Source organism: Fistularia commersonii, chromosome 3 (genome assembly GCF_037954325.1).
Source record: "Fistularia commersonii isolate RoL2024-O1a breed Wild chromosome 3, RoL_Fcom_v1.0, whole genome shotgun sequence".
In the NCBI taxonomy this organism is placed as follows: Eukaryota; Metazoa; Chordata; class Actinopteri; order Syngnathiformes; family Fistulariidae; genus Fistularia; species Fistularia commersonii.
This window is the reverse complement of record NC_141286.1, coordinates 10,739,140-10,762,788: the sequence shown is the minus strand read 5'-3', so window position 1 is coordinate 10,762,788 and position 23,649 is coordinate 10,739,140. Positions and strand designations below refer to the sequence as shown.

Genomic DNA, 23,649 nt, shown 5'->3' with positions numbered 1-23,649 from the left:
AGATCAACTGTCAATCATCTGAACATTCACCCCCGTCATTCACACTTACACTTTGGAGACTTCAGTGAACCTGGTTTGTGGACCGTGAGGGAGAACATGGGGAGAACCCAGGCAGGAGCACATGGAGGGAAACCAGGCAGGAGAACAGGGAGAACATGGGGAGAAGGCGAGACAGACAGAGAGAGACAGCTGCCATTGGTAATCAGTCAGCAGCAGCAGTTTCGTGTCTCCTAGGCTGAATGGAGATCCTCCTCCCCCCACCTCCTCTTCCACCTCCGCCCTCCATTTCATCATCCCCAGACCAAACCCTCCCAGGGACACCAGCCATGACCTCCCAGATCCAGCTGAGATCTCATCCATCCCAGAGGATGGTGAGGAGCTCACTCTGCTTCCAGCCATCTTTGACTCGCGCATCGATGGAGGACCGGTTTGACCCTTGAGTCCATGATGGAGGAGGGGTATGAAGAGAAGGCTTATACACCTATCGCTGTTGCGGCACTATACCGTCCATGAGGTGAATCGGGCGACAGGGTGCATCTCCTGCATGGTCGGGATCAAACAGGAGCAGGTTCCACATGGTCTCCAATGAAGCTTATGACTCCTGGAGGTCTGCAGGAGGAAGACTGAGAACCTGGAGAGAAACTGGCCAGTAGAGCAGGGAGAACCCTGTCTACCCCCAGGATCAAACCCTGACCCCGCCAAAGCACCAACAACATCCAGCTTCTTCTCATAGATTCTTCAATGCACTCGCCACGTTAGCCTACCCTAGCACGTTGGCATGCTAGCCTACGTTAGCTGGCTAGCATTCTCATTGGGGTTGTCCGGCAGGACGAGGTCCGCTCTGCGTCTCAGACACCAGGATGGAGACATGAACCCTGGCCATATCCTGCTCTGCTAAATGTCTGCCATCCCTGGAAGGAAACTCTCCTCCTCCTCACACCCTCTGCCCATCACCTGAAGCTGAGCAGAAGGTATCGGACACAACTGCTCGCTGTTGTGTGGGGGGAGGGGTCGTGGAGGAGGGTGGTGGTATCTAAAGATAGTAAGGATGGAGGCTGCAGAGCGAAGCAGACCGAATCAAATCTAATCAGTCTGGAGATCCATGGACATGCACTGAGGACAGAACCAGGGCTTTTCTGGGTGGGGGGGGGGGGGGGGGGGGCATCATCTCCACAACATCTCTGTATCACCAGATGTTTTTACATCAAAAGAACAAAATGGACTTCAGATATCTCCATGTCCTCCTGCTGGGGCTCTCTATCTTCCTCCACAGTCCACAAACAGCAGGTTCTCCGAAGACTCAAAGTCGTCCAGATGTGAATGAAAGGGTCAATGGTCGGATGATTGACAGCTGACCTTGTGCCAAGTAGCCCACTGTCCCCAGCTGGTGCCCGCTGGAGATCAGGAGGAATATCTTCAGCTCTAGTTCAGCAGAAATCAAAGATCATCAATGGAATGAAGTTCAGTACAGGGAAGGAAAAAAGGAAATGGCTGAATCGCCTTGTTAATGATTGGTTTCATACCTTGGAGAGCCAATCAGAACTGATAAAACCTGACAGCTGACCCCTAGGTCAAAGCCCGCCTCTTATGGCAGAGCCCGTTGTGATTGGCCCTCGGCCCGTGAGCTGGACACTGGGAGACGTAAACAACTTGGTCCAACATGAGGTGGACCTTCTCAGAGGTAAACCGGTCGAGAAGGTGACTTTAAAACAACTACCGTGTCCGTCTCCGGCAATTGCCTCCTTTCTGTGCTCCTGGTTGCCGTTGACGACAATCTCAAGGACACTGGAGACAACACGCTTCTACACAGCTCCTCCACCTTCCTCTCTGACCTCCACCTGCAGACACTTCCTAGTCCCTGTCCCACAGATAATCCAAGTTCACACTCCTTGCCATTCTGCAGGTACAGACAGAACGGAGCTGCGGGCAGAACTGTCAGGGGAGCAACGAGGTCAAGCTGCAGGGGCAGGTGGTGGTGCTGAGGAACCTTGCGGGAGCCACCCCGCTAAAAAAAACATGAATCAAAGTTACACCGGAAGCTGATTAGGAGGCGTCAGCTGGTCAAGTGTTTCACGCGGGAGCCCCCCCCCCCCCATCCAGGCCGCCATCCCACGCCTCCCACCCCCACCCACCCCACGAACCTTGGAGGTGACAGGGGGACACGACTCGGCCCGTCTCCATGCCGGATTACTGCGGTAGCAGCCCCGCAACCGGATGCAGATGCAGGCCGGCGTGCCCGCAGAGGTGTGGGGGGGATAATGGGGTAATGGGGGGGGGGCTAAAGCACGGGGCTTCTCAAGCGAGCAACGGGAACGCCGTCGAGCGTCCTCCACACCTCCTTACCTTCAGACCTTCAGCCTCGCCGAATGGGGGTTTTGTCCTCCTCTGACACCCAAGACGTCGCAGGGCTGGACGGATGCTGAGGGAGGGGGGGCTGGGAGGGGGTCAGAGAAGGAGAGACGAAACAGCTCCGCTCCTACTCCTGCAGGATCTTCCGTTTGGAGGAGAAGATGAAAAAAAAAGGGATCCGGAAGCGGCTGCTCCGGATTTGCCGCAGGAGGAGGCGCCGCTGCTGAGGCTGCGAGCCGGCGGACGCTGCTGCTGATGATGATGGCGATGATGTCCAGAGGTCCCCGGTACCACCTGACACAACCTCTCCTTCCTCCAGCTCCGCCTCCTCCTCCTCCTCCTCCTCCTCCTCCTCTCCTGCTCCTGTTGCCGCTCGCCTTCCTCCTCCCGGCTGGTGATGCTGGAGAGAAACGCCAGCGTCAGTGCGACGGGGAGGAGAGGGGGGTTGGGGTGCCGCACCGGGGCCGCTAGAGGGCGCCATTTCACACCCTCCGTCCCGTCCCGTCCCGTCAGCAGAAGGAAGAGGAGGAAAAAGCTCTTCACTTCTTCAGAAGAGGAAGACATTGGCTAAACATAGGAGTGAAGCTGTCCAAAGAACATTAGCTTGATTTAAGAATAATAATAATTTGCTGCCATGGAAAAACGGGCTCAAAGTAATTGATCGATTGTTGTGAATTTGGACTTTGTATTGGTCGGGCTCAGCTGAATTAGAGGACTCTGTCATGAATCAACTCAGTATCTGTCAACTCTAAATTTAACTCCTTTTTCTTTCATTTTCATTTGATGAAATAAGATAAGGTTAACTTCATTGATCCCATGACGGGGAACGGTCAATGGTCATAGCAACATATATGGATACATAATTTTTCCAAATATACACTATCATACAAAATATAAATATTAGAAAAATAAAAAGTGGTTATATAAGGGTTCCAGAAAGGCAGGTGAACGGTGAACAAAAAATGATTTACTTCTGATATATACAGTTTTTAGAGGCTCTAGATGTCACAAGCTCCATGACCACGTGTGACCACATGTCAGCAGAAAAAGAAGATGAAGGGAAACCAGAGAAAAAAAAAGGAAAAAAGGAAGCTGAACGCAACAGGAAGCGGAGAGAACCGTGATGCCAGAAATACAGAGGGAGGACAAGCAGCCAGTGGAGACTCCTGAACACATGAGGCTATGTTGGTAGCTCCTCCACGTGGAACCGATGACAGATCATCTTATGTTACGCCTCTGGAGATATTCTGTAACTGCCAATCTCTGCATGGAGTCTCCATGTTCTCCTGCCTGGATTCTCTGCCTTCCAGAGGTCCAAAAGCAGTCAGAAGGTTCAGCGAGGACTCCAAATTGTCTCCGGGTGCGAATGAGAGGGTGAACTGTTAGATAATTGATTGGTGACTAGTCCATGTTAAAACCCACCTCAGTCAGTTCTTATCAGTTCTGATTGGCTCTCCAAGGTATGAAACCAATCATTAACAAAGCGATTCAGCCATTTCCTTATTTCCTTCCTTGCACTGAACTTTATTCCATCGATGATCTTTGATTTCTGCTGAAGTAAAGCTGAAGATGTTCCTCCTGATCTCCAGCGGGCACCAGCTGGGGACAGTGGGCTACTTGGCACAAAAACTTTTTTGTGCGCTGTCAGTCAAACATATTTGAGTTTCTGATCACCAACATGGTGTGTTTCTGATCACTTGTTAATAAATGGCATATTGGACACAAATATATAACAAATATAAACAACGTTTCCTTCTTGCATGTATTCAGTATATCACAGTTATGAAGAATAAATAGCGGGAGTGCTAAATTACAAATGAGTGAGTCCCACGAGTCCAAACTGGACAAAAGCAAAGGAGGAGGGGGAAGTTAGTTTAATAGTAACAGCCAGATGTTAGTAGGCCTCTTCTGTTTACCCTCCAAACTGTGTCTCCAAAAGACAAGGTCGCTCACGTGGTGCCATCAGGTGTCTCAGGAGTCCTCAGTCCTTTCAAACAAGACAATGAACTCCAAATTGATGACACATGAATTGTACGAACTCGGCGCGGTGTCCGTGAACGCAGCATGGGGTGGTTTAAATCCGGCGGGAGGGAGGGGGCGAAAAAATAGGCACGTCACGTGACAACCAGAGGCGTTTAAACGGAGGTTCCTCTCGTGCGCGCTCCACCAGTTTCGAGCGGCACGCACGCGAGATAATCACGAGCAATGTCGGACTCCATCAAGAACATCGCGATATTTGGCGCGACCGGAATGACCGGGCTCGCGACGCTGCCCCTCGCCGTGGCCGCAGGTGAGACGTGAGTGTGTGTTTGCGAAGGGGTTGTCACTTCCGGGTCTGTTCGGTTTCGGTTACGGTCGGCGGTAATTGGTTACGTCTGGCTTCCATCCGTGAGTGAACAGGCTGCAGAACCCTGGAAGCAGGAAGTGGGTCTGGAGGTCAGGACCCGGATGATAATGTAAATATACTCGTAGGAAAGTTGTTGAAAGTTGAATTCAATTTTATTTCAATTTAATAAAGACAATTGAAAAGTGATTCAAAACCGGTAAAAAATAATAACAATCATATTACAATAACTTATGTTTGTTCAATATGCCATTTATTATTGTTAATAAATGGCATATTGGACACATATATAAAACAAATATAATCAACGTGTCCTTAATTCTTGCATGAATTCAGTATTTCACAGTTATTAAGAATACATATCATGAGTGTTAAATTACAAAGGAGTTTTTTTGCATTATTTTGTTAAAATAAAAGTTGTTTGATGTTGAAACCCACAGATTCAAAGGTCAGAGCATGACGAGTCACCATTGTCAACTTTGGTATATCATTGTTATAAGTATTATTAAGTTTAAATGAATAGATAGGTGTGTGTGTGTGTGTGTGTGTGTTTTTGTATATGTGTGACGACTGGCTGCACGCCCCTCCTGCGTGGACCTGATAGCGAACGGCTCTGTTTATCAGCTGTGTTTGGCAGCCTAATGTGACTCAGCATGTCTGCAACCTGTTAACGTCCAGCGTGACTCAGCAAGGAAGTGAAAGTGGCGCCAGCTTGAACCAGCCATGTGATGGGATACGTGTCATCCGGGGGACTGTATATGCAATATAGCTGCATTTCAACAGACAGCGCTGGGTTTTCCACTTAATAACAAGGTTATGCTATTAGCGACGTGGAACTTCGATGGCGACTACGATAATGACTAGTTTTACCTGGGTGACCATGGGGCACTTGGTGTTAACCTGTCAGCCTCCATTTGTTTCGTCCCCCAGGGTACAATGTGACAGTGCTGGTGCGAGACAGGGCCAAGCTGCCCGCTGACCACAAGGCATCCCAGGTGGTGGTGGGCGATGTCCTGAACAAGGAAGATGTGAAGAAGACCATGGAGGGCCAGGACGCTGTCATCATCATCCTGGGCACCAGGAGCGATCTAAGTGAGAACCACACAACAGCTGTATGTAGCCTTAAGCCCTAACCCAGTGGTTCTTAACCTTGTTGGAGGTACTGAACCCCACCTGTTTTACATGCGCATTCACCGAACCCTTCTTTATTGGATCGAGGATCGGTTCGTTGATGGGTACAAAGAACAGGCAGAGTAGCCTTTTCATCGAATCTGGCTCCCTTCACCTTGAATTCAGCAAGCGCTATGTTCTTGTAGTTCCCATCTCCATGCAGCTGAAGGAAGCCTTCCCTTAGTTTTGCTGGTGCTGGACTAGAATTGCTCATCTTGTCATTCCAAATCATGCAGTTAGGACATCGATTCCAATCACGTTCCATCATACATGTGAATCCGTATTGTACGTATTCTTCCGACCGATTTCTTTTTTTGCCCGACATAATTAGTATGAAGGGATTAAAATATTAAGAAAGAAATCACATGACGTACCATCACGACAGTCACAAGTTACTACAACTGAGCGCGCCAAAATCCCTGCAGCACGGATAGGCCAAGCTATGTAGCGTGATCACCTGCTGCCAGTGATGTCATCACCAATGTGTGTCTTGACCTCCGCCAAACCCCTGAGACTGACCCACCGAACCCCTGGGGTTCGATCGAACCCAGGTTAAGAACCACTGCCCTAACCATTGTTCCACAGAGGTGCGAGGTACAGTAATACCACCTGTAGAACGTTCCACTTGCTCAACAAGAACGTTAAATCCCAATGTGAAACGTCAGGTGTCCATTTTTGCTGTCTTCAGCTGGAAACAGAACCTTGTAGAACCTTAACAGACATTGTCTGTTGGTCTCTCTTTGGCCAGGTCCGACCACCATGATGTCCGAAGGCACCAAGAACATCGTGGATGCCATGAAGGCCCGCGGTATCTCCAAGGTGGTCGGCTGCATGTCGGGTAAGAGCTGGTGAAGAACATCTGCCGCAGTTCTCTTCTACAAGGAGGGGTGATAACCTAGAAATAAGATTAACTCTTCTTCCCCAACTCACCTAAGCCTTTCTGCTGTGGGACCGCGCCAAAGTCCCTCCCCGATTGATCCCGGTCACAGAAGACCACGAGAGGATGCACACTGTCCTGAAGACCTCGGGTTTGGACTACGTGGCCATCATGCCTCCTCACATAGCTGGTCAGTGAAGTGCCCCCCCCACCCCCAGGTGCTTCCTCAGGTTTGTCCGAGAGTTCTGACTGTTTCCGCTCCTCCTTCATCCAGATGACCTCCCACTGACCATGCAGTACTCAACTACGGAGAACGCGCTCAGGGGCAGAGCCATCTCCAAACATGACCTGGGGCATTTCTTCGTCAAGTGTCTCTCCACCAAAGAGTGGGACGGCAAGACGGTAGGAGTGTGGGGGGACTACAAGTGATGCTCCTCTGCCATCCTCCCTGCTCCTGCTGAGGGTCCGAGATCAGATGACCAGGAACAGACCTACAGGGATCTGATTCTGTTTTCCAGGTTTTTTTCATTATAGCTTTTACAAGATATTGTGTGTGTTTGTGTGTGTGTGATGATATAAACTCAGCTGCACAATTGTTAATAAAACCTGCTAACTTGTTAACCGTGTGAGCGCAATCTACTTCCTGGTGACTTTCAATCAAACACTGAGGGCTGTTAGTCACTGGCTCGGTTTGGACTATCTCCTGGCTGCTGGTGACATCACAGAACAATTGTTTGACCACAGAGGTGCTGAACAACTGAGCCAGGGTTAGAGAGGCTCGGTGCTGCCCCCTGCTGGCCGCTCAAGAGAAGACCCTTGACCCTGACGTGACGTGTTCAAGAACAAAATAAACTTTGAAACTGGCTGTCGGAGAAACGCTCCCTCTGATGGGCTTTGATGGAGAAGATAATGAGAAATTGCAAGTCAGCAATACATTTACAGTCACACTTATGCAACTGTAACAATGCACCAATTAACAGTTTATCTTATTAGGCCAATCAGTAGATACAAATCTAATAATTCCTTATTTGACAACTATTAGCTATGAACTAACCAGACCATCTGGCGGTAAAGGGGGTATTAGTGTCTTCCTCGAGGACACTTTGGCATACAGACAGAAGAAGCGGGGAATCAAACCGCCAACCTCCTGATTGTAATAAAAATATTATTTTCAGTACTTCAGCTTTTCTCTCTGTCCCCGATGCTGTCACCCCGGCTATAAATTTGGGCTGTGAGGGGAGATGCTGCAGTAGGTTGTAACTTCAGGCCCATCAGGAGCCAGGGCCTAATTAACCATTAAGGAGGAGTTTTATGATACGAAAAGTCTTTAGTTTCCTCTCCCTCTTCCTGTAAACACCAACCTGCGCTAAACATCAAATGACGGCTTCAGATGCCCTGACGAATCCTCCTCCCTCATCGTCAGTCAGATTCTGAGGCCTCCTACTCCAGTGTTACACAACCAGTGCACTTTCTTGTTTTTTTGGCGGCTGTTGAAAAAATACTCTGAAATTTTATTTCTAACTAGAAGTATCCTGGAGATAGTCATGTGTACGAGCGTCGCCACAGGCCGTCAGACACTGGAGTGACATAACAGCAACGACAACCACTTGCATTGTATTGTCCTGAGCGCCCTTCACTGGAGGAACAGGGGGGAGAAGAGCCCTGACATCACGGTGACATCGGGCCATGTTCCATAAATGCCGCTGCACTCCTCTTCAAATTGTAACTAAAGTGGAGCTTTCCTGTTGAGGGCAGCAGTCTCAGCAATCACTGCCTCACCAGGAGGACTCGTAAAGGTCACGCGGATCGTGCTACCAATGATAACAGAACAATGCAGAACCTGGCAAAGTAGCACTGTAAGCTGCTCAAGGGCTCCGCGCTACAGCCCGATACCCTCGGAGAGGAATCTGACCTGCATCTGTTTACACAACGGTGTGGCTGATAAATGCAGACAAAAAAAAACAAGGCAGCGCTAATAGTGCTGCGAATAAATAATAAATCTTTTCTCCAGATGTGACATGGCGAGCTTCCAAGGGTAAAATGTAAAAAAGCAAATTTTCCTCGTTGTTGTACTTCCCTGCATGTCAGTCACACATTGCTTCTTTTATTTTACTATTATTCTAGACCGGGGTATGGCAACCCGCAGCTCCGGGGCGGCATGTGGCTCTTTCATCCTTACACTGTGGATACGAGTGGTTTGGGAAAATAAATTATAAGTATTTTATTGAAGTGTATTTTATTTGTTTTGGTTCCTTTTTCAATTTTAGTTCTAAATTGGAAGATTATTGTGATCTTGAAATATTAAAATGAAATTATGTTTATTATTTTTCAATGCTCAAAATAAACGTCACACTCGCGGAAGCCGGTATACCCACCAACTGGTAAGGCCCAGATTTGCAGATGCTGTGCGCAGAAGTTCCATTAACCAGGTAAAATAAATATTTATGAAGATATGCTGCAAATATTTATTTCCTATTGTTTACTGACACAATGATTTTTTCCCCAATTTATTTTTAAAATTCAAGTCAAGGCTCCACTACATGCTCTGAAAGCCCAAAGCTCAAAATGTTCAAATTGTGTTAATTACATACTGTAAATAAAATTTAATTTTCTCTGCATCACTTCGTGGATTAGCAACACACTGCACGCTTGTTTATACAAAGTGTAAAGGTAATAAAAAGCAATATAAACAGTGGTACCTTTATTTTAGACGTCAAAAAGTAATTGCGGCTCCCAGTGTTTTATTTTCCGTGGAAACCGGGTCCAAGTGGCTCTTTTGGAGTTAGAGGTTGCCGACCCCTGTTCTAGACCTTTGCTTATCTCATGAAGAAGAAACTGCCTGCAACACTCAGTGATTTGATAAATATATTCAAATAAATCTGGAGCGACCTGGAAGGTAAGGTGACACGGTTGTTCAAACCCTGAGGAAATCAACTCGGTGTCCCCGCAGGACACTCACGGCCCGCGATTGACGAGATTGACGTGTGGATGGTGCAACCTGGCAACTCCCAACAAAGACGTCTGCAAGAATAGCACGTAACACACCGGAAACTGCAAGCCGATTGCCTTCAAAATAAAAGGCAGAACTTTTGTTTACCGAGTGCATTGAAGTTGGCCGAAGGCTAAAACACAGGATTTAATTAAAATCGGATTCCTAGCTGTTTCATTTTCATTGAAATTGGATGACTTGAAAAAGATGCCTACTGCCTTATGGGTGACTCACATCTGAATCATTTAAATACTTTGCAACGCTCCATTTCATATTTCAGGTTAACACTGTTAAGGATGTACGATGACATGTACACTCGATTGGAAAGTAAGGAGGGTGAGAATGACAGGTCTATACAGGTTGGCGAAACAGAGAGATAATGATGGCAAGGATGTACAACAGGTCCTAGTGATTAAGGGTATAGAGGGAAATGTATTGACAGACGCTTGAAGAGTGATGGGAAGATGGAAAGGGTACTTTGAAGAGCTGATGAATGGGGAAAATGAAGGAGAGGCAAGGGTAGAAGAGGTGACTATTGTAGACCACAAAGTAGCACAAATTAGTAAAAGTGAAGTAAGGAAGGCATTACAGAGGATGAAGAATGGAAAAGCAGTTGGTCCTGATGATATACCTGTGGAGGTGTGGAAGTGTCTAGGAGAGGCAGCGGTAGATTTTCTGACTGGGATTATTCAACAGGATCTTAGAGTGAGAAGATGCCTTAAGAATGGAGACGAGGTGTTATGGAGCCTATTTTAAAAAAAAAGGGGATTTGCAGAATTGCGGCAACTATAGAGAGATAAAGTTGATGAGCCATGCAATGAAGTTATGGGAAAGCGTAGTGGAAACTAGACTGAGAGCACAAGTCAGCATTTGTGAACAGCGGTATGGCTTCATGCCTAGAAAGAGTACTACAGATGCAGTATTTGCATTGAGAATGCTAATAGAAAAGTACAGAGAAGGCCAGAGGGAGCTGCATTGTGTTTTTGTAGACCTGGAAAAAGCATATGACAGGGTGCCAAGAGAGGAGTTCTGGTATTGTATGAGGAAGTCTGGAGTGGCAGAAAAGTATGTGAAACTGGTACAGGACATGTATGCTAGCTGTAAGACAGTGGTACAGCGTGCTGTAGGGGTAACAGAGAAGTTCAAGGTGGAGGTGGGACTCCATCAGGGATCAGCTCTGAGCCCCTTCTTGTTCGCAGTGGTGATGGACAGGCTGACAGATGAGGTTAGACAGGAATCTCCATGGACTATGATGTTTGCAGATGACATTGTGATCTGTAGTGAGAGCAGAAAACAGGTATAGGAAAATCTAGAGAGGTGGAGGTATGCTCTGGAAAGGAGAGGAATGAAAGGTAGTTGCATCAAGACAGAATATATGTGTGTGAATGAGAGGAACTCGAGTGGAATGGTGAGGTTACAGGGAGTGGAGATCAAGAAGCTGGAGGATTTCAGGTACTTTGGGTCAACAGTCCAGAGCAACGGAAAGTCTGGAAAAGATGTGAAGAGACGGGTTCAAGCAGGTTGGAATGGGTGGAGAAAAGAATAGAAGACTATCAGCCAGAATGAAAGAAATGTGTACAAGACAGTGGTGAGACAAGCCATGCTGAAAGACCTAGAAACAGTTACAATGACGAAAAGACTGGAGGCAGAGAGAGCTAGAGGTCGAAGAGATCAAGATGCTGAGGTTCTCTTTGGGAGTGACCAGGATGGATAGGATCAGGAATGAGTCCATCAGAGGAACAGCACATGTTCGATGTTTTGGAGAGAAGGTCAGAGAAGCCAGACTGAGATGGTTCGGTCATGTACAAAGGAGGGATAGAGAATATATTGGTAAATGGATGCTAGAATTGGAGCTGCCAGGCCGGAGGTCTCGAGGAAGACCAAAGAGAAGATTTATGGACGTAGTGAGAGAGGATATGAAGGTAGTTGGTGTGAGAGAGGAGGATAAAGAGTATAGGGTTAGATGAAGAAAGTTGATTTGCTGTGGCGACCCCTGAAGGGAAAAGTCGACAGAGGTAGAAGACTGTCATGAGCCACACAAACATCAACCAAAATTCAAATTAAACGTATTGCAAACGGTGTACCAGCATCATGCCTCGATCGGTTTTGAAACTTTTATTTTGAAGTACTGCTATCGGAAATTATGTTGCTTTCGACCCCCCCGTATCTCCGACCAAGAGTCGGTCCGAGGAGGAGTTTGAGACACCCCCCCCCCCCTCCCCCATGAGTCGCTGGTTGGATGCTGTTGCATGTGGCCAAAAGTCGAGGGGGCGAATTTGACCGGGCGCTGTGGACCGACCGGCTCCTGGCCGACAGCCGCGGCTCGGATCCAGGGTGAGTCCTGCCACTGACCGCGGAAAAAGCAAAGCGGAAAGTGAATGCTTCTATTCCCAGCAAGTTGTCGTGTCTCTGCAGCCACTGAGCGGTTACCAAAGTCAGACTGTGGGAATTCTGCTCTTTTTAATTTTAAAAGAGCTTTTAATCAAAAAAATAGATAAATGCATCGTGTAGTTTTACTCAAACGCTGATGTTCTGTCAGACTTTTGAGGAGCAAAAATAAGGATGGGAGCCCCCTCTCCCGCGGTGATGTAATCGTATCGGAATTATTCCTAGCCAAAGCGTAGCAAGACGTTGAAAATAATTCTTCCTGCTCGCAAGTTCGTTGAAACTCGCTCAAATTGAGCCATGCGTCTTGTTGTTTTTTAATTAAACGCACAGAGACCTTTACAACCTGCATCGGATACGGCTTTAAATCTCATGTTGACGCCGTGAGACTTCAGAACTACATTACCCACAATGCACCTACGATGACGTCACAACCGTACACGTTGGTACACCGGCTCTGAAGAGCGCTGAAGAATCGCAACGGACATGAAATAAATATCGATGTATTATTTCACCTGTGATTTAACTGACAAGATTGCTCCCGTTTATGTGTTTTAAGTGTAGTAAATTTAAACTTGTATCGTATTTTGAATAAATAACTATAGTACCCATGATGCACCGCGCCGCATCCGCCGCTCCTCCCCGTCACTCTTGCCGAAAAAAAACTCAAATCACAGGCGGGAGAAGAGTTATCAGTCGGCAAGCGGAGCCTCTGGGACGTCGTATTTTTTAAAATAATTAAATTGTTAAACCCGGACGCGTAGTACGATGTAATAGTTGGGATCGTCCCACCGGGAGTTGTTTTGAAGAGGCAAAACGAAAGCGAGGAGGAAATCGAAGTGGTTTCACTTTTTCTTTTTTTTTTTTAGCAAAGACTCCACCAAAACGGAGGAGCGACGGACGGAAGAGAATCAACAGGTCGGTGTTGCTCTTCTTTCTTTACGCGTTTCTTTTTGATCCGCGGCTCAGAATCGAAGCCAACAGTCCGGACTCTGGATTCGTTACTGTGGTATTTTCCGTATCTCGCCCACGGTTCCACTCGAGAAGTTACAGTTTCCCTCCATGACGAAACTACAACCCCCAACTCGCACTGCTGTTCCAGCAGCCCGGGGGAGTTAGCTAGCAGTCAGAAAATTCGTTTTGAAGCTTGACCGCCGATTGAAATCGATCGTTTTGTATGGAAAAACTTGTGACTGAGTTACCCGGACACCTTCTACACTTAAATGTGTTATAATTAAATCCCGTCTAATCCTGTTTTCGGCGTTATCTCGCGTAGGAAACACAGAACCTAGAATTCCTCACTTGAATGCATCATCAAGTAGGAGAACGTACTGTAGCCAAGGCAGGAGTCCCATCAGTTTTTGGCGATCGTTCACGTCTATGTGGAAGTTGTTTTGCCATCTTCTGTCATGGCCCCCACATCCCAGGACCTCTTAGGACCTTCCATCCGGTCATGTCTTCAATCGCTCTTGGTGACACTACTAGCTACCCAGGAAAGATGAACGGTCAGATCGGGTCACATCTTCCCTGTCAGATGGTGTGGATAAACAGGGAAGCTCCTAGAATCGAGCAGGGATCTCATGGGACTCGCCTCTTTCTAGATGGAGAGGGTGTTCGGACCAATGAGTCACCACGGTGTCAGCGGCAATGTCTGTGAGTAAAGCCCTCGGGGTGTACAAGTCCATGTATTTCTTCATGAAAGGCTGCCTGTTGGCCCCCTGCTTGGAGGTTTCCCGACATCTCCTGCACACAGGAGGTTCCTTGTTGAGTCAGGACACGTGGGAGGGGGTATAAATCCTGTCTGGCTCTGAAGAGCCCTGGAGATCTTCCTGCAAAGCGCGGGGGCAGCAGGGCCCCCAGATCTGTAGTTATTCACTCAAACCCCTCCGGCCGTCCCTTGAGTCATACTATGGGCCAGTCTTCTCCTGAGATGAGAACTTCCTGTGTGTGGTGCTGTCGGCGGGCTACAGGGGGGCGCTGCAGAGCAAGTGGCCTCCTCCCCATGGTCTTCATAGAGACCGCCTCATGTACTACTGCAGCAGTCTCCACCTAGTGGTAGAAATGAATGAAGCTAACTGAACATGAGTCACACAGGAAGCAGGTGGAGGAGGTCAGGGAGGCTGTGGTTTCCAGGAGAAGAAGCAAACATTTGTAAAAGTTTAGTATCCTAGTTTTTCCCCTTTAAGGCAGAAAACGACGTTGCTTGAATAAAACAGGAACACTCCGCCCGGGTTCTGTCCGGTCTAATGGCGGTGTCTCTTCCGTTCTGGTCCCGGCTGCCCGGAACACATTTCCCAGCGACTGGAAAGTTTCCCGTGGTCACGCCTGACGTCTCCTCTCCCCCACAGTGCAGCCATGATCATAAGGGGGCAGAAGCGTAAACTCCCCCTGGAGCTGTCGGACGAAAGCGCCCTCACCTGGGAGAGCCTGCGGGAGTTTGTCTTCTCCATCTCCATGAGCAAGTACCAGCACGGGCAGGAGCTGCCGGAGCCCAGCCTGCGCCGCTCGGTGCTCATCGCCAACACGCTGCGACAGATGAGCCTGGACGGGGCGCCACCGTCTTACTCCGACCGCCGGGAGGGTGACGTCTCCGGAGACCAGCCGCCGCTGGAGGTCGGTGACAGAGGTGGCGGCTCTGCTCCACCCAGGCGTCCACAGTTTGCACCTGAAGGGGCTTCCTCAGGTATGTCCATGCTCCACTTTGGAACAGACGCCGTTCCGTCCACACAGGAAGAAGGGGAGGACTGGGAATCCATGTCTGCAGATCCAGACTTCTCCCTCTCCGCAGCCATCTCCTCCATTCTTTCTGCCCTGGACTCCACCATCGACGGGAGTCCCCAGGCTGTGGCCCGGACGCCCCTCAGGTCCCTGGAAAACCTGTCCTGGTCCTCTGAAGGGGGTTCGCTGTCTGGCAAACAGGGTCTCCGTGGGAACGGGAGGTGCTGGGAGCAGCAGGAGGAGTGCAGGCCGAGGGACGGCGGGGTGGAGGCCATGAGGTCCTGCTACCTGGGCGACCTCACCGTGGAGGACCTCTTCCAGGACATAGACACCTCCCTGCTGGAGCGGGACATGGGGATCCTGGGACTGAGGGGCGGCGGAGCAGGACAGCAGCAGGGGGAGGATCTCCTGTGGTACCTGCCCCCCTTCCCCTCCACGTCCTCACCTGTACAGCCCCTGTCCCTCTCCTTCAACCAGAACGTCCGGTGCCTGCCGTCCTTCTCCTCATTCAGCCCGTCGTCATTCCCCGCCTCCCCCCACCCTTTGTCCTCTGCCCCTTCCCCGCCCTTTGCTGCCCAGGGTATGAGGGACAGCCCCGAGCTGGACCATCTGATGGAGATCCTAGTGGAGTCCTGAAAGCATCCCCACAGACCATCAGAGTCAAAGCGAGGGTTTTTTTAAAATTAAATCTATCTGGGGCTTAGAACGTAGTTAGTGACCTAGAAATATAGAATTGACCGATCTCCATCCCAACGGCGTCCGAGGGTTGGGCTGGAGACCGTCTCAACACTAATGCTCTGTCACATCTTCTGTGAAGAAATCACCTCATATTTATTGGTTGGGTGTGAAACAGCGCCGTGAGAGCCTCTGCACGGCTCTGAGAACTGTTTATTTATGGACAGAAACTGTCTCCAGTGCACTTCTAAAAGAAGAAACCCAGAGTCCATCATGCTAACATGTCATGACTTTTTATGATCGTCGGCTGAGTGTGGAGATCCAAGTGAAAACAAGCATGGATGCTCGTTTTTATTGTGATAATTCCTTTCCTTATAGGAAGATTGCGTTGCCGCTACAGGGCTAATGCTGATGTGAGCGCGAGAATAATCGTTTAAGCGTCGGCTTCTCAGCTGGTCGGCTCTCCTCCTAAGCCTGAGCCAGAGGTTCTTCCTGCTTCACATCTGAATTTTTTTTTTTTTTGCAACGCACTTCTGTTAAGACATGAGATTGCTTGGCCTGTGTTTTTTTTGAGCCGTGACCCACAGGAAAGCCGACTGCACCGAATACAGCATTGTGATGGAAAGCAAGTCCACCAGCAACCTCCTTTCAACAAGGGGGATTAATTTAATGCGCTCACAAACTTGACAACTTAAGAATACGCTGATAAACCACTATGAGCATTTATGTATGTGACTGTTATGAATTCAGGGCAGAGTGCCCTCATACTGTATTTAGACCCCCCTCCCCCATTTTTTTGTATTGAATGAATATTTTCACCAATCTTAATAAAAAGTAAAAAAAAAAGATCTTTTGTGATTTGGTCTTACACGCCACATCTGCTGCTGCTACCACAACAATCATACCACATATTGCATGTGTGTCATTGTCTCTGTGTGCTGTTGAAAGGGAGCTGGTATCAGGGTAACTGCTAGAGAGGAGCCTGTTCCTCTCAGTCACTTTACAAGATCTGCTGCTTGGTCCTCTCTTCAAATTGTAACCGCAAAATGTTTATTTGGAAGTCAAAGCCGTTAACATTTCATAATACCACAGTAACAAATTGACATTAGTTTTAATGAGTTACTGAGTGACCGCATCAAATCCTAATTGTAGATTGTTTTGCGGTCTCTCCTCCCCTCATGTGGTCAGTCCAGGTATTGACATGGCAAACACAGCTCCCCTTTAAAACTACAGGGATTTTTTTTTTTTCTAAGCAAACACCAAGAGGGTACAAAGGGGTATTTTTCTGTCAGCATCTCAGTCAGGAGTTTTGCTCTTCCCACTTGCTATGCACTGAATCCACTACCCTGCAGCTATTTGGAAACACTGGCTCGGTGGGCGGGGTTTCACCTGCACAGATCAGCTGTCAATCATCCAACTAGTCACCCTCTCATTAGCAATAGTTTGGCCTTCAACAAACCTGCTGGCTGCTTCAAATTAGTGTTTTCCCCATGACTGTGCTGCATTCAGGGTGCCGAAGAGTGTTGTCCTCTAACCTACTAAAAGAGAACAGAGATCCTACGTCTGAAAAGATGGCAGCGGAGGTGACAAAAAGAATTACTTTATTTATGATGTGAATACAAGTATTAATCATCACAGCATCAGACGACACGTTACAGTATCAGGATACAATAGCCGCACAATTAGAAACTCCTAATGGCCCGCAAACGCAAGTGGGTGGTAATATAGGTCAGAAAGGTTCACGGCTTCCGGCAAGGAAGACAAAAAAAAAATCCCCAAGTGGAATGGCAACGAAAAAAAAACTTTGTTGGAACCTGATGACAGCCCAAATATCGCTGCAGGACCTGGTGTGCTGGTGGTAGGACACCTGATTTAAAAAAAAACAAAAAACACTTGCAACTGTGGGTGCAGCTACAACAGAAACACCTAAGACCAGACCCAAACCAACAACCCTGGCGGCATGCAAGTGAAAAAAGATCATGGGGGGGGAGGACCTGAGTTTTAAAGGAAGCATTTGGTTTAGAAGTCGGGGAGGGGGGTGCAGCTTCGTCCCAGGTGAACCAAGCCCTCCCTCTCCATAAGGCCTTGCAGAAAGGTCTACTGCAGGCTGCTGAAGATTCTGCACCCTGTTCTCCGTCCATCAAGGAGGAGGCTGAAACCCGTTCACATAACAGGAAAAAAAAAGCCAAAAGAACACCTTGGTGAAATGAAAGGACAACATTCCCTCAGGGGTTTCTGGCCCAGGTCCAGGATCACTCGCCTCGGTCTGAATTATGTTTTCATGCATATCTCGCCGTTCCCTCTGTCTCCTGACAGGACGGAAGACTTTAAAAACGGATCCTTGCAGCTGCCAGAGGGTGGCGCCGCTCCCCCCCCCCCACTCCCCCACAGCTCAACCTTTGCTGATGGTGTTATAGGACGGCTGGGCTGCTGGTGCCAAGTGCTCGCTGGACGCCTTCGCCGGTGGGGATACGCGGCGCGGCTGCTCACCATCCACAATGGGCTCCCGGTCCTCGTCCATGTCAGACTCCTCGCAGCGCGGCAGGTGCAGCAGGGTGGTCAGGCCATGCAGGTCGGCCATTTTGTGGAAGGTGCGCAGCAGCAGGTACATCATCATCAGACCCAGGAAGAGGTAGACTGGAGAGGAAGGGCAGACGGACAAGAGGGTTAGTGGTGTTCGTCCAGGGAGGGGAGGTGGCACCGGGCCGTCACCGCAACCTCCAGGAGGCTCTCTTTGCTCTCATCTCAGACTGGAACATCAGCAGCAGCTTGTGATGGACTGTCCGTCTTAACCGTGACGTAGATAATCCGCTGCGGTCACTGAGGCATCGGGGTGGGGTTTAACACCAATGGGTCACCGGTGAATCACAGAATTGTCCAATCATTCACCCACTCATTCACACCAGAGGACTATTTGATCTTCGGTGAACCTGCTGAAGGTGGAGGACCCAAGCCACTGGGGCGATTAAAGGAATATATTCCATTCACCAGGTTGGAACCAGGAACCTTCTGCTGCCAGGTGAGGAGAAAGTCATGGCCACCAACGTCTCACAACCGCACAGCTGCATGAGGTCCTGTGCGACAGGGTGTGCCACTCCCAACCACCAGGAGGAGAATGCAGGAGAACCAGGGTTCCACACTGATTGTAAACAGTTGGTCTGCTCAAGGATCTACAGATAAGTCCTGTGCATGTTCTCCAGCTAGAAACATCTAGGACAAAGGTCACCATCCAATCAGCTTCAATGATTTAAAAAAAAAAAAAAGGAGACAAAAAAAAAAAACATGTCTTTGACCCATGAAGAGTAAACATTTTCATGGCAGCAGAGGTCTGTCTGACTCTGGGTCCAAACTCCAAACATCTGAAGGTAAAGATTATGGACATGGATTCAAACTGAGGGGAGCAACATCATCTCCTCCACCTGGAGGCACAAAATTGAAAATAATGGCCGCCATGTGGCCTGGACAGGGAAGAGGCATCCATGACCAGGATGGGGGAAAATCACAGGGTTTCCAGACTTAGCAGCTTTGTGACCCCTGACACACAAACACACACCTCGTGCTAAGCATCGGAAATTGGCCATTACTGTCCTCTCAAGAGGACAATGAGAGGATATCTAATCCGATCTTGTCCAAATCTAACGAGCACGCTAACCATCACCGCATGCATAATGCGAGGAGATACACCCCCCCATCCCCGCGAGCCGTGCCTGACATGCACGTGGATTCTTGGAGAACAAAGAAGCACGACCATGTTCCGAGAGAACGAAAGAGGCTCTGATCTTCTTGTTTCTCCTCTTCAGGGAAAACATGGTTAGTTGAATCTGTAAAATGCTGCCATGGTCACCTATGGCTGCTGTGTCCTCAGCTGTTCAGTGATGCCCCCCCAAGCGGGACAGATTTGCGAGTGTCAGGTGAGTTGGACGCCATTGCCGTGCTGGCAACCCAGGGAAAAAAGGGTGGTCGCCACAGTCACCCTTGCATTCACTTCCCCAAGGTCTACAGGCAGCTGTAGCCCCTCCTTCCAACGACAGGGGCACCAGAGGAGACCCGAAGGCCTACCCCTGGCGCTCTCCCATAAAGATCTCTTTGTTCCAAAGGTCTCACGAAGAGCTCCTGTGGGAAATCCAATAGTTTCCATTCATGGGTTTTGTTTTTCTAAAAAAAAAACAAAAAAAAAACAAGCATCGCCTTGGAAACCTCTACACTTTAACATGCGAAGACGCTGAACTTCCTCTCCCTTGCAGAGTTCCACAGGCGAGCAGGCAAGAACCAGCGCCAACCAAGTCATGTGACCAGAGAATGACTGCAGGTTGAGGTCTTGAGGAGGAGATCCTCTTTGTCGTGTCCGTGTCACATTTCTCACCGCCCTGCCCTTCAATTCCAGACAACATGTCTGTAGACAGATGCTGGCACGGGGATCGGAGTCCTGGCAGGAACAGAAAACGCCTCCTTGTCAAACATCCTGCTGGAGGAGGAGGAAGAGGGGACGGAGCTTCGTCACGGGACAGATTCCACCGTCGATAAAGTTAGGTGCCATAAAAAAATAAACTCAGGATGTAAAGCGTTTCAAGAAAGTGAGTGTTTATGAGTCCGTAACAAGGGGTGGAGCCGGCTACCTGTTAATCAAACAGACATCACATTCACACCTGAGGACTATGTGGAACCTCGAATGATATAACAAGCTGATTTTGGCAGGAGAACATAAGGAAAACCAGGAACCTTGCTGTGTGTGTGTGTGTGTGTGTAAACAGGGACTTTAACAACAGTTTCACCACCCGGTGGTCAAATCCGTTCATCTCCACTTCGGGTTCAACCTTCTTATGGAGGAGAGAAGAAAATCTAGAGGGGACCTCATGCCCCAAAATTGAAAAACAAACAAAAAACAAAGACATCTTGCCCCCCCCCCCGCCCCATGTTTACCAGATACTTCTAAAACAAGTCCTCCTGGGCCCCGAGACCTGATCATATGCAGCAAGAGAACCATACCATATTACCCCCTTGGGAGGTCTTTGAGGGAGATGTTTTTTTCTCCCCTTTCTGGGTCTCAAGTCCCGACGCAAGTTCAAATCTGGTGGTTCCAACCAAAGAGATCCACGAATGAGTTTGAGTGATAGGTGTGTATGTGTACATGTCTGCACTCACCCATGACGGCGACCTGGTAGAGCGGCCGCAGCCTCTGTCCCGGCTGCGTCCCCGGCACAAGGTCCCCGAGGCCGATCGTGCACAGCGATATGAAGGAGAAGTAGAAGCCGTCCAGGAAGGACCAGCTGCCCTCCACAGCGCTGAAGATGGCTGCCGGTGCCACAAAGAAGCACAGCACCACCAGCAGCAGCAGCAGCAGAAAGTGCACAGCTGTGGCGGCACGCGGCTCCATGCCTGAACGCTGCAGCAGGCCCACCGGCGCCGCCACCAGCGGGTACATGAGCCGCTGCACGCAGGCCGTCAGGACCAGCATGGTGAACGGCACCCCAATCAGGGCGTAGAGGACGGAAAACGCCTTCCCCGTGTCCGACAGTGGCGTTGTGTGGCCGTAACCTGGAGATGGGGAGGGAAAGTCGGGGGTCAACATTGTCAACTGGCAGGGCTTTTTTTCCTTTCACACATACAGCTAAAAAGTTTGATGTGATCCCCCACCAAACTAGTTTCTGCTTCCTTTGAAAAGCAAAGTAGTTCTGGCTGAAAGTGTCCTGTGTATCAATACGCGCTAGACATGATCCTCAACCACTGGAGGGACGACAACAGCTCAAGACAAACTAGTTCCTGCTTTGAGCAAGAAGTAGACCTGGCTGACGGTGTTCTGTATCAATACGTGTTGGGTGTGCTTCTCTGACGCTGGAGGAACGACATAAGGCCGAGACAAACTAGTTCTTGATTCCTTTGTGTGGCTAAAAGTGTTCTGTGTATCAATATGCGCCCCCAAGAGCTTGAGACGCAGGGTCTGGGTGCAGGAGATGGAAGTCCTGATTTCCACTGAGACAGGCTTGTGTATCTCCTGTTCTTCAGAGGATGATCCATTCTGCTCGGAGTGAATGGCTTCCGACATGAAGACGGCACAGCTACGCGTCGAGGCGAACGTGAAATGGAAAGGAAGCGCACCGGATCCACACAAAGGGACCTTTGTAGAGGACCTGACCACCACCATCTGACCTCCTCAGGTCAGCGAGGGTCATGGAGCCAATCACAGCTGAGAGGCGGGGCTTGGCCAGGACAGCTGTCAATCATTCTGTTATTCACATCTATAGGGCATTTAGGGTCTTCAATTGACCCATGACTGGTACTGGAGGAAAGAGAACCTGGTGAACTCCGACAGGAGAACACACACACACAAGAACATGCAAAGAGAAACCATGCAGGAGAACATGGAGCCTGGCATCTCCTGCAATATGACCTTTCCGAACCTCCTGTTGAGGAACATATGGTTTGAACTTGAAGCTGGATCCCATTCTGACCCCCCCAGCAAAAGACAGCATTTACTGGGCTGTGAAGCTGAGTGGGTTCTTGGGTTCTCCAGGGCCCTGGAGCAGGGGACATTCCACTGACATCTCTGAGCCCTTTACAATAAATAACTGTTAAAAGCCCACAGGGCTTCTGCTTCTTCTCCTTCATGTGAGAGAAACACACGTGCGCGCGCACACACACACACACACACACACGGATCCGGCCTTGGGCTCTGGCGTCCGTGGGAGAAGTCGTGTTGTGGGCATGCGCGCACGAACGATTTCAGCCCTCGTTTTGGTGATTGTGCACCCAGACCTACCCACTCGAATCACGCAAAGAATCGCGGCACGTGGGCGGGGGTTTCGACCCCGCGCACGGAAAGTGTACGATCCACAGATTTCCACGGCAGAATCTCGTCACCGGAAATCAACCCAGATTAAATAATTTTGTGCGTAAAGGCGCTAATCAAGACTATTTCAGGCGCGTGCACGAAAATCCTTGCATATTACCCCACGCACGGAGTTAACCGTCCTCACACACTGAGGTGTCCACGTCTGGTCACCGGATTATTTCGTAAAATCCTCTATTCTCGTGTTTTTGGGACCCGTGCGTAAACATCCGGGGATTGCGCGCCCCACGCGAAGTCCACGACAATGAATACTTTTCACAAGCGCACGGGACATTTCTTTCCACAAACACACACACGTTTCCATGACAGAATCCTATCACAGGACACGAACCAAAATCACACGGTTAGTGCGTAAAGTTAACCATACCGTAGTCATGCGAATCCGGATATTTACTTTACTGTCCAAACACACACGCACATTTCCACAGCAGACCCACCACCTCCAACCTACTTGTGCGTAATTTTTTTTACGGGTGGGTTACATCTGTGGGTCCCCCCAGTCCTCCACCCACGCCCGCCCAGGTGCGCGCCCCCAAACTCACCCACGGTGGTCACCAGGGTGTTTGCGAAGAACATGGAGGACACCAAGTCCCAGTTTGAGTCCGCGGCGGAGGCATTGGCAGCTGCCGACCCGCCGCGGCCCTCGGCGGCGAGCACACGCAGCAGGAAGCGCTCTAACACCGCGGCCGTAACACAGCTGCGGTTGAGGAAGTCGCGCTTGAGCGCGTCCACGTCGCGGCGCAGCAGCTCTTCGGCGGGCCGCTCGATGCTGGAGAAGAGCAGCGCGCCGAGCAGCAGGTAGATGAAGTAGAAGAGCACGAAGCCCGCGAGCAGCAGCCACGAACCGCCGGCGGAACGCATGGCTCCGCGGCCTGTCCGCACGCACCCCCGCCCCACGCACGACTGCGCGCCCGAAGCGTCCACTCTTCTCTGGTTTCCTCCTCTCCGCGGGGGGTGGGGTGGGGTGGGGTGGGGTAGGGGGGGCGTGGATCGGAGCCCTCCTTTCGCGGCGGGTTACGCTGAGTGCGTGAGTGCGTGAGGGACGGACCCTTCGTTGCAAACATCCGGGACCATCGGAACCTCCAAGGTGTGTGTGTGTGCGTGCGTGCGTGTGTGTGTGCGTGCGTGTGTGTGTGTGTGTGTGTGTGTGTGTGTGTGTGTGTGTGTGTGTGTGTGTGTGTGTGTGTGTGACGTGTAAGGAAAACGCGCGATTGCGATGGGCGTGAGGAACTCTGGAACTTTGAGGGACCGTGAAATACAACAAAGAACTTTTAGGAACTTTAAAGAAGTTTGAG

General features: G+C 49.6%; 3 protein-coding genes across 6 annotated transcripts; 2 read left to right on the top strand and 1 right to left on the bottom strand.

Annotated features, from left to right (window-relative positions):
• The first annotated feature begins 4,486 nt into the window (after positions 1-4,486).
• blvrb (biliverdin reductase B) lies at positions 4,487-7,361 on the top strand. Its single transcript, XM_086143636.1, has 5 exons — positions 4,487-4,639; positions 5,624-5,785; positions 6,612-6,701; positions 6,799-6,930; positions 7,015-7,361. The coding sequence occupies exons 1-5, from the start codon at positions 4,555-4,557 to the stop codon at positions 7,167-7,169; spliced, it is 624 nt and encodes a 207-aa protein (XP_085999762.1). The 5' UTR covers positions 4,487-4,554; the 3' UTR covers positions 7,170-7,361.
• A 4,595-nt stretch (positions 7,362-11,956) lies between these two features.
• On the top strand, positions 11,957-16,289 carry sertad3 (SERTA domain containing 3). Of its 4 annotated transcripts, XM_086178921.1 has the most exons (4): positions 11,957-12,063; positions 12,984-13,032; positions 14,463-14,797; positions 14,903-16,289. In XM_086178921.1, exons 1-4 carry the CDS (start codon positions 11,979-11,981, stop codon positions 15,466-15,468), a joined length of 1,035 nt encoding a protein of 344 aa, XP_086035047.1. In that variant the 5' UTR covers positions 11,957-11,978; the 3' UTR covers positions 15,469-16,289. The 4 variants fall into 4 exon arrangements, with proteins under 4 accessions (XP_086035047.1, XP_086035040.1, XP_086035063.1 ...); XM_086178914.1 differs by having other exon boundaries at positions 14,463-16,289; XM_086178937.1 differs by having other exon boundaries at positions 12,011-12,063; positions 14,468-16,289.
• An 802-nt stretch (positions 16,290-17,091) lies between these two features.
• kcnk6 (potassium channel, subfamily K, member 6) lies at positions 17,092-23,299 on the bottom strand. Its single transcript, XM_086177143.1, has 3 exons — positions 22,897-23,299; positions 20,650-21,042; positions 17,092-18,144 (listed from the first exon to the last, which is right to left on the bottom strand). The coding sequence occupies exons 1-3, from the start codon at positions 23,213-23,215 to the stop codon at positions 17,900-17,902; spliced, it is 957 nt and encodes a 318-aa protein (XP_086033269.1). The 5' UTR covers positions 23,216-23,299; the 3' UTR covers positions 17,092-17,899.
• Between the last annotated feature and the right edge of the window lie 350 nt (positions 23,300-23,649).

Coding starts and splice junctions, on each gene's coding strand:
- blvrb (XM_086143636.1), top strand. CDS start 4,555: ATGTCGGACTCCATCAAGAACATCGCGATATTTGGCGCGACCGGAATG. Junction 6,702..6,798: donor GGTGGTCGGCTGCATGTCGG/GTAAGAGCTGGT, acceptor AACTCACCTAAG/CCTTTCTGCTGTGGGACCGC. Junction 6,931..7,014: donor CATGCCTCCTCACATAGCTG/GTCAGTGAAGTG, acceptor TCCTTCATCCAG/ATGACCTCCCACTGACCATG.
- sertad3 (XM_086178914.1), top strand. CDS start 11,979: ATGTGGCCAAAAGTCGAGGGGGCGAATTTGACCGGGCGCTGTGGACCG. Junction 12,064..12,983: donor AGCCGCGGCTCGGATCCAGG/GTGAGTCCTGCC, acceptor TTTTTTTTTTAG/CAAAGACTCCACCAAAACGG. Junction 13,033..14,462: donor GGACGGAAGAGAATCAACAG/GTCGGTGTTGCT, acceptor TCTCCCCCACAG/TGCAGCCATGATCATAAGGG.
- kcnk6 (XM_086177143.1), bottom strand. CDS start 23,215: ATGCGTTCCGCCGGCGGTTCGTGGCTGCTGCTCGCGGGCTTCGTGCTC. Junction 21,043..22,896: donor CACCCTGGTGACCACCGTGG/GTGAGTTTGGGG, acceptor CCCCATCTCCAG/GTTACGGCCACACAACGCCA. Junction 18,145..20,649: donor CTACCAGGTCGCCGTCATGG/GTGAGTGCAGAC, acceptor CTTCCTCTCCAG/TCTACCTCTTCCTGGGTCTG.